General features: G+C 32.4%; 1 protein-coding gene across 1 annotated transcript in view; it reads left to right on the plus strand.

Moving 5' to 3' along the window:
• Positions 1 to 15,781, plus strand: part of LOC100865223 (glutamate receptor ionotropic, kainate 2) — a 144,485-nt gene that overhangs the window by 92,842 nt on the left and 35,862 nt on the right. The window contains exons 5-8 of the mRNA XM_086903407.1: positions 13 to 188; positions 5,659 to 5,712; positions 9,115 to 9,279; positions 11,070 to 11,222. Coding sequence (XP_086759533.1) covers positions 13 to 188; positions 5,659 to 5,712; positions 9,115 to 9,279; positions 11,070 to 11,222 — 548 coding nt within the window. The remainder of the gene's footprint in view (positions 1 to 12; positions 189 to 5,658; positions 5,713 to 9,114; positions 9,280 to 11,069; positions 11,223 to 15,781) is intronic.

The raw sequence follows: 15,781 nt of genomic DNA on the forward strand, positions 1-15,781 counted from the left end.
ATTTCTTGATAGGTTTATTCAAGCTGCAAGATCTCGTGAAATCACCGCCTTCGGCGAGAACCGAGATGTATATTCGCCAGGCAGGACCTGGTTCTTACAGGCAAGTTCTTCGAGAAGTCAGACACAAGGAGATCTACAAGTTGATCGTCGACACCGATCCTGCGCACATGCAACAATTTTTTCGTGCGGTGAGTCGAGATGATAAATTATCCAAATGATTAATTCGAGGATACCGCGTTAGATAGATTCTCTTTTCTTTTTATATATCTTTCAACATCCATCTGTCCGTTTTCGACTGGAATCTACAATATCTACAATATCTCCAACAACGAATATCCTCCATCCATCGAACATATCAAAAATTCTTTTACAATCAAATTACAATCTTTAACCCTTCACTTTAGATTCATTCGAAAATTTCGAAATTTCACGAAAACTGTTCGATTCCTTTGAACCGATCGATCGATATCCGCGCAAAGGTTCGGCCGAAACAAGTAGTTGCGGAAGATTTAAAAAGACCGAATTCCACGAGTAGATGATAGCCTCCTTTATCGTCCACGGGACCGTTTATACGAGGCGAAATATTATATCGCCACGTGCTGCACCAAGGAAGAACCGAGCAGAGATCTCTTGTCTAGGAGGAACCCGTAGAAGCTTACATCCTTATTCGTAGGAGCGGAAAAAGAGAACGATATGGTAGGAGGGAGGAATGACGTTCGCCGATCGATACCGCAGGTATAGCTTCGGGGATAGATACAGAACGAAGACCCATAATACTTGCTCGCCGGGTATTTAATCTCCGAAGTCTCCGTAATGCTATCGAGAACGATACATCGAGGAAAAACGATTTATAACTCGATAACGAAAAAAAAAAAAAAAAAAAAATATTGTCCAAAAAAGAAAGCAATGATACGGCGACTTGCCTTGTTCTATAAAATTGTCGAATGAATTATGGATCTGGATCGACGATTTTGCAATTTTCTTGAAGAATGGCGATTAATTATTTAACTTGACGTTTCATTTTACGATTATTCCTTTTATTATATAGTGTTAAATATATATATGAAAAATTACACCAATTTGTTAATGATCGAGTGAAGAATTGAGATTAATCGACAAACAAGAAAAAAGAAAATAATAAATAATACTCGCTAACTAGATGGAATTTGAATTAATTAATTAATTAAGGAATTTTCCCAAATTGGGAGAAGAAGACTCTAGATTGATAAACTGGAATAAATTGATACAGAAAGATATTGATTGTTCATTTTTTAAAAATTTTAAATTGATTATTTATAATAAAAAAAAATTCCTAAAAAAACACGTATTTACGATTCCTCTGTATCAATCTATTCCTGTATCAACTTACTCCACAACCTTCATTAACCAAGTTCACTCATTTCCTTTCTTCATTTATATTCATTAAAACACAAATTTCCGCGTAATGAAGAAAATTACGCACGAAATAGCAGAGCTCAACTCAAATAAAATTCGAAAATCAGCAAGTAAATCGGATAACCTCGTTGGAACTTTCCTTGCCAATTAATGCATGTTTGTATCTGGAAACTGATTGCATCCGCAACGAGCCGGACATTTATTCGGAAAGCAAACTACTGTCAGAAACTCGTTTCCCTTACTTACATCGTTACCAAGGAATCTTCTTTGCGTTAGTCATTCAACGACCGCAATTCCCGCGAGAAATAATAAGATAACAGAGCCGAAAAGGATATATCAGGTGGGAAGAGGGATGCAATTTGCTCTGTTGCAATTAGATTCAGCGATAACCAGTGATATTTCCAACATACAACGATTCGTTTCGTTCACGAAACAACACCACGGTTGGTTCGCTTCTTGCGAGGATATCAACCGTTTATATCGTGATTCCTTGTAGAATAAAATCTCGCGTTAAAGTTTCTATTCCGGTGAGTTTCGATTAAAGGATACTTTAATCCAATTGTTGAAATAAATTGTTCGAATCGAATAGATTATAAAGGATTCGTCTCGATCATCGTACAAATTGTAAGAGATCAATTGTACGTTAGAGTGGAATGAAAAAATTGTAATTGTGTAATTATTTTTTAATAGTGGAGGATAATGAGATTCGATACGCAAAAAATAATTTTTATGAAATTAATTTCTGAAGTATATCGCAAGAATTTTGTGTTTTTCGATTTCTTCGTTCTTAAAAATGAAAATTAGTGTAAATTTTTCAATAAAAATTTATTTATTGTTAAGTTTATTGATCAATTTATATTTTGATTAATTTAAACATTACTATGAAAGCAAATTTTTTATTGGTTATTGGAAGAGATGAGTAGCAAAAAAATATTTTATTCCACTCTAATATACATGAAAATATACAATAAAATATTTAAAACTACGATTTCAAAAAAAAAATGGATAATGGACGGGAAATTGTTCTTCGTATAAAAAATTTTTCATTAACATCATTTTTTCAGAGGATCAAGTTTGAATATAATTCCATAAAAAATTAGTCAGATACATTCAATATTCGATGAATTTTCAAATTTGATTTTCCTAATCTGAAAGAATTTAATTCTACATTTTTTTTTATTCACACGTATAATATGCAAAAAATTTTGCAGCCTTTTCTTGTATGTAGAATTAACTCTTTCTCTATTATAACCCTGTAATTACTGGAACACTTTCTACAAATAATTGATCGTTCTTTGAAGATTTAGTATTCCTATCATAAAAGCTTCTAGCTCGAAGTACGTATTCAATAAGTCATAAACAGTAAAGCAGTCTAATATCCTCGAAATTCATCGACTACTATATTTTATCGACTTCCATAAAACAAGATCTTCTATATACGAGCGTTATTAATATAAAATTTTCTTTGCAATCTATAATTTATCGGAGAGAAATGAAAATATCCTCGATAAAAAAAAATTACGAATCTCATCATCGATCGAAACATAATTTCTAATAATCCTCCTCTCAAGGATTAAAGATGGAGGATCCGTTCATCCGTAACAAGTTTTGCATATTTGAGTTCACGTTTGTACGCGTATGAAAAAGTGTGAAACACGTGCGAATCAAAGAGGAATAGGAAATTGGCCAAATGGAATTGCATCGAATGTATCACCATGATCGAGCTTATCCTCGAAGTTTTGGTAAATGGAGAACTACCATCGTTTGAATTCGAATACAGAGAACCACTCCAAAGGGTAACTTTCTGGTAACAAATGGAAAATTTGTTGAACGATGTCCAATCATAGCCTGAATATTTTTAAATGCATATTTAATTCCAATCTTGCTATTATTGATAGTACCGGTTATTAATCTATCAAATTTTTTAATTTTTATTTGAACGTTATTCGAGTTTCTTTTTCGAATAAAGCAAAAAAAAAAAAAAAATGTAAAAGGATATTTAGTTGCCAGCGAGTTGATGGAATTTTTTATTGCAAAAACCAGATTGCCGGAAGGCTCTCTGCGAAGATCCTCAATCTTTCAAAGAATATATTAAGACAACTTAGCGCGACGGTATACCTTTCTATAAAATTCTGTTTAACTCTCTTAAAAAGACATTACTGCGTCAACAATTCATCGTTTTCCAATATGTTTATCCGTTATTCCAAAAAATTCTCGTGTTCGCAAATATTCTCTGTTTCCAAGATCTGTTTCGTAGATATTTGTATGAGGTAATATTTCATATTTCTAAATCGCTACAAAAACAATTGTGATTTGATTCTTCTAAAAATTGCATGCATTATGAAGTGTATTTTCAGAAATGTACAAATCAATTTCATAATATGTGAATATAAATGTTCACTGCAATCTAAAGAAATCTAAATTTTCTTTTCGTATCATATTTTCAAAAAATACGAAATTAATTCCATATTAAATCGTACAAACTTTATATCAAATCCGATAGATCTTCCGAAAATTGGATCGCGCTAAAATTCCAACACCAAAATCGATGGGAATAAAACGAGCAACCTACGAGAATTTGACGATTAACGTTTGCTCTTTTTTTTCTTTTTTTTTTGTTCCCCTTCTACATTTTATAATCAAAATCCTGTAAACTAAAATCGTTGCGGTTGTAAACCATAGATGAAATGGTGCATTTTCACTGCGCTGGTTCGTCGAATGTTCGCGGTACGATGACGAATATCGTCAATTTTCCTGGATCGGTCAGCGGAATCGCTCGACCGATATTTTCGAGCAGATTCATCTCGTTGCCATTGAAACACGACCTGTCCTGATCGAGGAGACGGTGTTTTCGCCCACGATTTTCAACCCTTTCATCCCCGTTTCACGTGAGTTGCTCTGAAAATTTGCATTATCCGCGGAGAGCATCGGTATTATTCATTATTCTGTTATTAAAAATGGATCTGCGATTCGACGAGTTTTTTCGGTATGTTCATTGCCACTCGACAAATTCACGGGATAAAAATCGATACGAATAAAGGGATAACGACAATTGGTAAAGAGATTTTGACGATTGACAAAGGGATTGACGAGAAAATGCCTTCGTTTTAATCAATAGAGGATCGCTTTCAGCTTTTTTTTCCCCTCTCTTGTAATGCCATTTGTGGATTAATTTTAAGCTTTTCGATTTCTATATGGACTATGTTGTACAAATAAACTTAAAAAAAAACGAAAAAAGAATTTTTTTGATCGTTGAAAAATTCGTCGTTCAATGTGCATTCCACCATGATACGAATTATTTCGTCTCTGTTATTGTATCACAATTGTTATTGTTATTATATTTAAACATTATTCGTACACGTAAATTTTATTAATTCGCTATCGCGTAAGAAATATGTGATGTCTTTTATAACTAATTCTAAAAGAAATTTTTGTCGCGCTTGCTCTTAACTTTACATATTGTAGAAAGTTGATGGATAGACGAATATCACTGGATGAATTTCATTGGGTTGATCCCAGACCTTCTTCTTGCTCCCAGTCGAAAGGCAATCTTAGCTCAAACCTGGTCGAAGGAAATCCGGTATTTGCATGCTACGTCCCGTAGGGATTTTTGCGGATATCCCTTCGTTGCCTGAGTAATCAAAAAACCTACGTGATTCTCTCTTTCTATCTTCGACTCTTCCTTTTACGCGTTCAACCCTCTATCTTGCTTGTTTTCCCTCCGCTCTTTCATTTCTCCACCTCACTTTTATCTCCCATTCTTCTCTCTCGAGGAAATCCGTACACATTTCCATTTCTATGAACGGTTTCCGATTTTTGCAATCTTGAATCACGTATGGAATTAAGAATATAAAAAAAAAAAACGAAGAATGACCGTGACACGCAATGTCTCGTGTGTTGAAACATTTCAGGGTTTGAACGGTTATTCAACCACTGAATGGTATTTAAAGTAGTCGTCGTTCGAGTATTATTTCGCACTATCGAAAGATTTATTTTTCTTGAACTTTTAATTTTATTTCTATTTTATTTCAACACACCAAACTTTCCAAAAATTCAATCATCAAAAAACTTATCAAATATTCCCTCGTCGAAAAAATCATGTCAACTTCAGCCTCGTCCTTTTTACGATCGGCAAACCACCTTCTTTCAAAATACGAGGAATGAGAAATTTGGTATCCTCGTGATACACGTGATGAAAATTTGCAATGAAATAGTCACTGATTACACACCACTAATTTCTTCTTCTTTGTATCTATGTTACAGATCCTCCAGCTACAAATGAACGATTACAGATACCACTACATGTTCACCACGTTCGTAAGTATTCAGTAGTAGATATTCTGTCGCGTTTCTATACCGATGGAAATTGAAAACGGAGCCCCCTTAATGAAGCACACGCTTTAAATACAACCCGTGGAAGTTGGTTTTGCTCCTTTGAAGGATTCTAAATTGAGCACTCGCGAATTCGTTGCTCTTCACTTAATTAACCTATCACAAGTAGACTGCTGTCAGTGGGTCTGTCGTCGTATCCAAATTATACGAATGCTCAATTATTGCTTCTTAACATTTGAAAAATTCAAGTAAATATTGTTGTAAATGTCTATTGAATGGATCAATGATGCTTATCATTGTCAACTTAATAATTGTAATTTCTTTTCGGTTGAGAAGTTGAAAAATACTAACTTTGACGAGGCGTTTGTTAGAGCGAAAGATCGAAGCAACTATCTCGAAATCGAATGTCAATTTGGTGTGTCAAAACGTGGCGGAAATTCATTCGAGTATTCTGTTTCCCTCCTGTTTTCGATATAACTGCATTCCAGCCTTCATTTGGAACTCGAGAGCACAGAATTCTGTGCTCGATTGTGAGTGCTTGAAATCGTTACAAATATATTCCGATTATTTTTTTAAAAAATGATTGTGAGTGCTCGAAATTGTTACAAATATATCTCGATCATTTTTAAAAATTATTTCGAATAAAGTTGCACCATCTTTGACAGTTACATCTGGTTTCGAAATGCTATTCGCGAAAATACCGTCGAATATTTTTCGATTTACGATATATTGATTATTGATTAAAAATTGATAAAAAAATATATTGAAAATAAAATGTGATTCTCGAAACAATATTGTATATATTTCACGAAATTTCATGAATTCTAAAATAAATCATGCGATAAAGTATATATTTATAATTTCAAAATTGACGAGTACAAAAGGAAATTTAATAATTCCATTTTTGTTAATTCTCTCCTTTTCTCGTCATTTATAAAAAGCTTTCTGATATGCCAAAAAATTGGAAGGCTCGATTTTAATAACTCGAATATTAAAAATTTTGTAAAATTCAATTTATTAATTTTCTGTCTTATGATCTTGCCACGAAGCCAAATCAAACGTAAAGCCATTCTTTGACACGTAAATGTATATGGGATATCAGTGCACACGTTTATTCAAAGGATCGTTGGAGCGTTACGGATTCGGGAAACATGACAGAGCAATAAATCGTGCAACCGCGTTCCTCGATTACTCACGAATCGATGTAAATTAACCGGTGGTATTTGTCTATCAACAGCATTCGAAAATGAATTTCCCAATCAACGCGGAGCATCGCAATCATTCGCTTTAAGGATCGCATCCATAGGGCGATTAATGATCGAAAATATATTCGTTCGAAGCTCGATGAACGATTAATAAATTTTGCATTTTTTTTTTAATTCGTGTTACGCGAATATATTTATTTTAATTACAAATTTAACGCAACAGAAACGTCGTTAAATCTCGAATATAATTAACAGACAAAACGTGCAATTTTCAAATCATGTAAAAACACGAATAAATTTATCGAAACGGTATACGATTAAAACGAAAGATATTGAACGAAGGGCAAAAAAATTAGTGTAATGAAAGAAATCATAAAAAAAATCCTCTCTTCTCGTACTTCTGTTCGACATATCAAAATTTATTGCTTACAATTTCAAATTTATTCGTTTGCCTCCTTCTTTTTATTCATATTTATACTATCTGCTCCTTTGATACGCCATTTGTTTGCTTGTTTTTATCCATTCCTTTGTTCGCTTACTTTTATTCGTTTGCAGAGCGTATTAATCAATTTTTCAAATCGCGACTTTTTCGTAAAAGAAAAATAGATACGAATATTATCTGTATACATTGCCCGTTAAATTCACAGTAAAAATAAAACGAAAATCGAGGACAAGATCACGAAAAATACCCATTTTGCTAATTATAAATTGAACATGAACCATAAAAAGAACCTATTCTACGAAAATAAATATAGCAAGAATTTGTTTATTTAAAACAATTAATCGAAAACGATAATAATTTACCCCTATCTCATTTTCAACCGTTTGAATCTACCTTATCCCATGAATTATAGAACGTTCTGTATACACAGATTGAGAACAGTGGAATTGCTCGTTGGTCGACGAGATGAAAATTCGAAATGAAACTAACTGCTAATTGTGACATTTATCAGAGGGCAAATATTGACCGAAATAATTATTCCTGATCAAACATAAAGCGTTGAGGGCGGTTGACAAAGGATTGTCTATGAATTTCACACGATCATCGATCGTGTCGACTATTGTTAATGTTACTCACGTCTCGCATAGCGGTTCGCTAATACCGTCATAATTGTCGATCATTGGAAACGTAACCGCGTGACACCCGTGAAACATGAACTACTCTCATGAGAGAGTCTAATCGACTCGCATAATATTATATCCCGAAGAAAACATGAGCACGCATGAAATAAATATCGCGCTTAATTACGCGATAAATTGTCACGAATTCAATGCTTAGGAATCAATGATATAACACGAGGTATGTACCAATTAATTGTGTGAAACGAGGTCAATGACACGAAATTACGAACCGATTTTTCGTAAAAATGTGTCAACTACCGAATAAAAGTCGAAGTTGTAATTGTAAATTTATATTTAATCGATTGATCGCACTTCTAAAAAGTTTATAAACTTGAAAAAAAGGGTAAATTAAGCTTCTAAAGATCCGCACAGTTCGCAATAATGTTTTCCTTCGCTTTGGAAACACTGTTCCTCGATCCTTCAGATGAATAAAGATTGGATAGATTTTCTTGGACAAAGAGAAATCGACAATCAATATCTAATGGTTTTTAAGAAAAGTAGATACTTCTGCCTATGGATGGGATCATCGAGATTTTCAAAGAAATTTTAATCCACTGAACGAATCCAATATTGGAAAATATAGTAGCTATCATCGTAGTGTTTTATTAACAGGGTATTTTACGCGAATTTATTTGGGACAAAGTGCAATGCTCTGCAACGTTCCACTTCGACGCCGATAAAATGCTCCCCTTCTTGTCTGGATAACGTTTTATTAACGATTTTTTTTTATTTTATTATTCTTTTTTTACATATGAAAATAATATATCGTGAGTGGAATAAATTGGGAAAAAAATTGCACGATAATATTTTTTGAAATAAGAAATCAAGATTTAATTTTTAAATTTTCAAAACAGTCAAATCCAAAATATTACGAGATCTCGAAATTCTCTAAATTCTTGAAATGCAAAATATTAATGAAACGATACATATAATTCTATAAGTTATTTATACAAATTAATATTTAAATTTCGAGAATTTCGAAATTCTAACTATCCTATCTTTACACTTAATAATAATGGATATACTTCGAATAAAAGAGAAAAAAAAATATGATTTTTAGGACATAGAGACATTCGACCTGGAGGATTTCAAGTATAACAGTGTGAACATGACTGCGTTCCGTCTTGTGGACCTCGAGGAACCAAAGGTGGCCGAAGTTCTGAGACAGATGGAACGTTTCCAGCCGATTGGCCACGCTATCCTCAACAAAACCGGAGTTATCCAGGTTGGTGGAAAGTTCAAGTTACTTCGAGGTGTATGCTCGCCCGTCGAAGTCGCTATCGGCCCCAAAACTCGTTATACCCTGGTCCATTGAAATGGAAAACGGTTTTCTACGTTTCCATTGAACGATCTCGCGCCAACTTTGAAAAAGAATAGTCAATGTCTGATATTCTTTATGGAAGTCTTCTGATTTACATCGTATAACGTCCGAGGATATCGCGCATGGGCGGATAAAAATCGAAGATATAAGCTAAAAGCATTCCATTCTGGAAGATCCATTTCGGGCAGAGGAGAAGAGTCCAAAGCGTGAAGATTTAAGAATGCTATTTATCGAAGTTTCGTTCGATTTTACGATGAAAATAATTCACAAGATTCTCCGTGATTTTCTTTAGAAATTCGTATGTACGACAAAAATATAACAGGGAATCGTATCTTCTTTTTTTGTTCGTACTTTTTGATTCAACGTATCGAAAAGGCTAAAACTTACACGAGCCGTCTTCGAACGACGAGAATGGATTTGAACAAAACAAAAAAGATTGCAAGAAGAAGAATTTTCTGCTGTCAACGATCATTCATGGATAAGTTATACGACGATGAACAAGTAATATATTGAATTTTTTTGATGAGTATCAATCGTTTCGAGTTATTATTAATAAACTGCGAATGAAAGATGAACGTATCGTGGAGCGGAGAAAATTATACGTCGAAATGAGATGAAAGTATTCGAATATGGAATAAATTGCAGAAAATTATGGAAATCAGCGAACGAAACGCGTAGAAGATTTGCATTAAAAGTTCGATATAATAACGTTCTCTCGATCCGGAAATTACTACGTTAATTCTATTTAATTAGGTTAATATTTATGAATTTGATCAGTCTATAGCTATGTGTTATCGTATTCGTTCGGTTCTCCGACATTTCGTTGCAATTTGCGTCTTTATTAGTTTATCTTGTTAATAAACGTATAATTTTCTTTCTGCATGTATTATATCAGATACATATTACAATTTTTCTTCCGTTATTATTAAATTAGAGGAGAATAACATAGAACAAAAACAAGTTTTGAATGGAGTTAAAATTAATTCAATATCAATCTGAAAAGAATAACGGAATAAAAAGAAGAGGCAAAAGAAAATGTTAACAGCAGTCGATTGGCGATATTTTGTAACCAATTAAGCGATATTCATTACGAATATTGAAACGAAATCATTCGATCAAGCGTGTTCAAAACACGATCCAGTTTCTTCTCAAAATCATATTTTTGATTTTTTCACCAATTTTCCCCCGAATATAAATAAAAAAAGCTACAAGATACAATTGCAACTCACCAATAATAAGCTTTTAATTTCTTTCGAGAAAAAAATGTTATTGCTTTGTAAAAATTGTATATATGTATGCGATATGATATGTGCAGAAAGAAAATTATACTAAAAATTATAACGAAGACGCAAATTACAACGATCAATTCGATTTTTCATCGAGAAATTTGCCGACATAGTTTTGATAAATTTCTAACGACGGGTCGAAGAGCGAAATTAAAATAAAATGAAAAATAAAATCGTTCTGCATTCCTTTGCACTTCTTCGCAACTTTTTCTCCGCAAGAATCGACAATTGGTTTCACAAAGTAAAACTTCTCTCATGAATCCGCAGAGAAAGTTTTATACAGTTTATTATACCACTTGTCTGATAAACTTTCTTTAAAATCGATTTACGCGAAATTGGGTCGGAGAAAGATCGTGATAAATAGATACGAGCTACTTTTCACACGAGGGGAAAACACGTATGTTTCAGGCAGAACCAGCTTTGGTATACGACAGTGTGCAGGTTTTCGCGCACGGTTTGGCGGCGTTGGATCGAAGCCACGACCTGAGGCCCGCCAATTTATCATGTGAAAAAGAGGAGCCTTGGGACGATGGTTTGTCCCTTTACAACTACATTAACGCCGTACGTACGTTCTATAATTTTTGATTATCGAGTTCGCTTACTAACGAGACTGCAATGCGCAACACGAGCAATTCGAACGTGGAAAGTTTTAATAGTGATGAAACGCGGATAATGAAACAGATAAAATACAAGAATAAAAAGTATCAATTTCTCGATCAATGGCCGAGCAAAGAAATTTTTGAAGAATTTATGAAATAATGCGACAAATTTTTGTATCAAATCCGTAAGGAATTTTACGAAGGAAACGAAAAATTGAATTGAGAAATCTTTCCACTATTTTGATGAACTTTTTACGAAAAATAAAATTGCAACTAATTAAGTCACATTATTTCTTATAAAATATATAATTATATCACTGATAATTATGCAATGATATAATTATATATTGTATATTTAATAATGATTTCCTTGCTGTCCAACTGAGATTCTGTAAATTTCAAACTCATTCTGATCGTGGTAACCTGTCCTATTCGTCTCTTATATAAAAATTTATTTATTTTTAAATAAATAAATTTTTCTTTTGTACGTTTGCGAAACGTTCAAACTTTTGTGCAACATAATTAGCAAAAGAAATTGTAAAAGAAAAGAAATCGAAATCTATCTGAAAATAAAATTTAAACTGCAAGACATTTTATCAATATTTTTCATTTTCATGATGATGAAAACGAAAAATAATTGATAGTTAAAGGCATAAAAGAAGAAAAGAATATAAGCGAAATAAAGCTTCCCACAAAGCAATAATGTTATTTTGCTTATCTACTCTATCTACTTAATTATTCGATTATGCATGCACTTAAATATATTATATTATATATATAAATATTATATATTTAGATATAAATATAATATATTATAATAGATTTTATTTAATCAATAATTTTTTACAATGTAATATTTTTTTCTTAAAGGAAACAAATGAAATAAATTTAAACACAATACTGAAATACAACACTGAGGTACAACATTGAAATACAACACATTCTACCTATTTTAAAAATTCTTTTCATATATTTAAGAATTATTTTATTTATAAAACTTGCCTATCAAAAGTGTAAAGGATTCCTCTTTTTACAACTCTATTTACATTACGACACGAGTCATATGTGATCTCAAAAAATAAAGATATAAATGCAAATGAGGATAGTTAGTGAATGAAGTCGTAGCTATCAAATACTGAAGGTTTAGAATGAGGAAGTTCAGGGATGGCAAACGATTCGTGATCATATTGAAGAGGAGCTTGTTTTAGATCGTTTTGGAAAACTTCGAATTATATAGAATAGGAAAATCGAGGATATGTTTTTATCTAAGAGGAAGAACACATCATAACTCCTATCAAAAACCTAAATGTTTCTTTAATCTTACCTAAATATTGAAAAATTCTCATGAAAAAAAGAAATGAGATATTCTTTCTGTTCCATTCCATTGAAAGCCAAGGGGTTCCTGAAACAGACTATGTAACAAATTAGTAAAATTTAATAAATAATTAATTTCTTGATTAAAATCAAAAAACCTTCTCTCTTTTGTCGGATTTTCTTCAATTCGTATCTGTAACAAACTCAATTTGAATTAATAATTAAAAAATAATTTATATAAGAAAAGAAACATTAATCAAATTATTAAAATATTGTTAAATAACTCAAAATGAAAGATATCTATCAGTAAGAAGAAAAAACGTTTTTTAACAATATTTTTTATAACAAATGCTCTTGATGAAAGGGTGCTGAAAAGAAAAAATGACGAAAAGGTAGCCAGAAGGGTTACCAAAATAGTTATCCACTCAATATAAATCCGAACAAACCGTGAGTGGAATATTTTTTATATCTCGCAACACTAATACACTAAAAAATAAAATTTCCAAAGAAAACGCGAAGAGTGCTTTTATATTGTATTTGCAACACAATTTTATATAATAAGTCAAAAAAAAAAGGATAAAAAATATGCGCATTTATCATCAATAAAGTATTTTAATTTACAAAACTCTATTAAACTAATTTATGCACTCGTGTTTTATTATACGCAACACTAATAGCGGAAGATTGCAGTCATATCCAGAGACTGCCGTTGTAACCACCCTTGTGCAGTTTTTTAACTGCAATAGGTGATTCAGGAGCAGGAACACATTTCCACAATACAAGTGGAAGAAATATGGGCAATACGTAAACGGAACATTACTTTAAACAACGCGATCATTTGTCAACGCAACACTACTTTTTAAAGTGAATTTACTATTTTTACTTTTTATAAATGAAAAATTACTTCAAATATTCTGATACTATAAATCGCTATAGAATAAATGCAAGTTAAAATAAAAATAAATAAATAAATAAAATAAAAGACTATAATAACATATAATTGAACTAATAAAAAGCAATCGCGATATTTTTTACAACGCAACACTATAACAAACGCGATCATTATTTCATCGCAACTCTAATTCAACCCGTTATATTAATCAATCGCAACACTAATAAAAAAAATCGCGATGCCCATGATGACTGGATCCGATGGGCCGGCATGCTATCGGCCAGACAACACAACAACAAATACTACGTATTACTAAAACGAGCACAGTGACAAAATAGTAACAATGACTTCCCATTCTTTGGACTCAAAGAAAATCCAAAAGATGAGAAGCCATTCGTTGCAGCCCTCTTCGTGACAGTTTGTCGGGCCTCTTCGGTCTTCCTCCTTCGGGCGCAATGCCCGCTGAAACTTAAATCTAGGCTCGAGATTCGCTAATCGCAAACAAAAAAAGAAATAAAAAAAAAGACTAAATCGCGGAAACTAGCAAATGGACGACTAATAATCGTAATGATCATTGTTCGTACATATGCAGAATCTCGAGCGCAACGTTCGTTTCGAAAGCAAATCGCGACCGCGACCACGAAATTCGAAAAATCGATGAGCGAAACCAGAGACGAATGGCATTTGTCCATTCGCTTCAGCTTCACTATCGATTTTTCAAATTTTATTTCCTGAAACAGGTTGCCACGCGAAAACGCGCCTACCCGATCGGAGACTGTGACAACCTGCCCGGCCCTACCTACTTATAATTAACAAACATACCAGAAGTATACTACCTATCCTACCTAGCCCTATATTTAAAAAATGGCAAAACAAGCATACCAACACATTCATTCCACGATTCTCACTCATAATACTCGGGCGCAAAAGCCTACACTAGGGAAAGTGTCCCGGGACACCTCCGACACCCGAGCTTGGCACACTACTCTCACACTCTAAGTTTACGTACCATTTTCCTGAAATCGACTGATGATGGCTAGGGACCATTGCGTGAAACGCGATTAAAACACGTTTATATTAATTGTGAATATTTGTAAAAATATATATATATCCTTTGAGAAAGTTAAAATACGAAAATGGTAATATTTAATAGAATTGTCATAATTTGGAAATAAATCTTACAATACTGCATGTAAGTTATTGGAAATTATAATGAGATTAACACATATACCTAATTATATCATATGGAATGATAAACGACGCAATTCCACATCCTAAACACACACACAATGTGGAAAATACGTCGTGCACGATACACTAACACATCATCAGTCGCTGAAAAATCATTATAAACTTATGAACTAGATTCATCATGCCCATTGCCTCTCTCTCATCCAAGTAGCACCTGGGCACGTGAATGAGATCCTGGCAGTGGACACGGAAAGGGTTAAATCTGAAAATCCTGAGCTAAAAACAGATATTAGCATATCTAACGAACTAATATTCTTCAATTCAAGATCTATTTATTTTATTTCAAGCTCTAATAAATTTAATTTACAAATTCAATGAATTCTTATCAATTTTAGAAAAATGTAGAAACAATAAATAAGAAATTTATTTTGAGAATTATTAATAAATAATTGATTCTGAATGGAAATTTATTTATATTATTATTATAATCATAATATTTTTATTAATAAAAGTAACCTCAGACGATTTCTTTATCAAAGCATATTTTTAAAAATATGAGAGAAATATTCAAAACTTGTAACTTTGATTTCAAAATCTGCCTGTCGCGAATTGTCTTCTTGCATATAATAATTGATATATTTTTAAACGAGAGAAATAAAATTATTATCTTTATTATTTATTTAATTTATATATGAATAAATATTTAAATATTTGACGTTTGTAAATATACTTTACTTGATTCTTTTATATATTACAATAACTTATTTTTAGTAAATGAAATACTATTATTAAAAATTATAAATATTTAAAAACACGACATGCAAGAAGACCTATCCTGATCTAATAAATAAAACACAGGAAAAATAAATGTTACTATTCACGGGTATAATAAATACCCGTGGTCACTGTGCTCGTGCAAAAATCTACGTATACAACCAATTACTCGTGTCGATTTGGATCTTTCATCCTACGACATGATTGAGTAATCAGAGGAACATAAATGCATGCGACTCACCAATGATGCGAAGAATCTGCATTGTCATAACTCACGGGACATCAAAAAATGGAAACTGTAACAAAACATGGAACATTATAATTAAAGCATAATTCTATTTGAAGAAATT

This window comes from Apis florea, unplaced genomic scaffold (assembly GCF_048593485.1).
Source record: "Apis florea isolate Af1SG1 unplaced genomic scaffold, ASM4859348v1 contig_2291_pilon, whole genome shotgun sequence".
Taxonomy (NCBI): domain Eukaryota; kingdom Metazoa; phylum Arthropoda; class Insecta; order Hymenoptera; family Apidae; genus Apis; species Apis florea.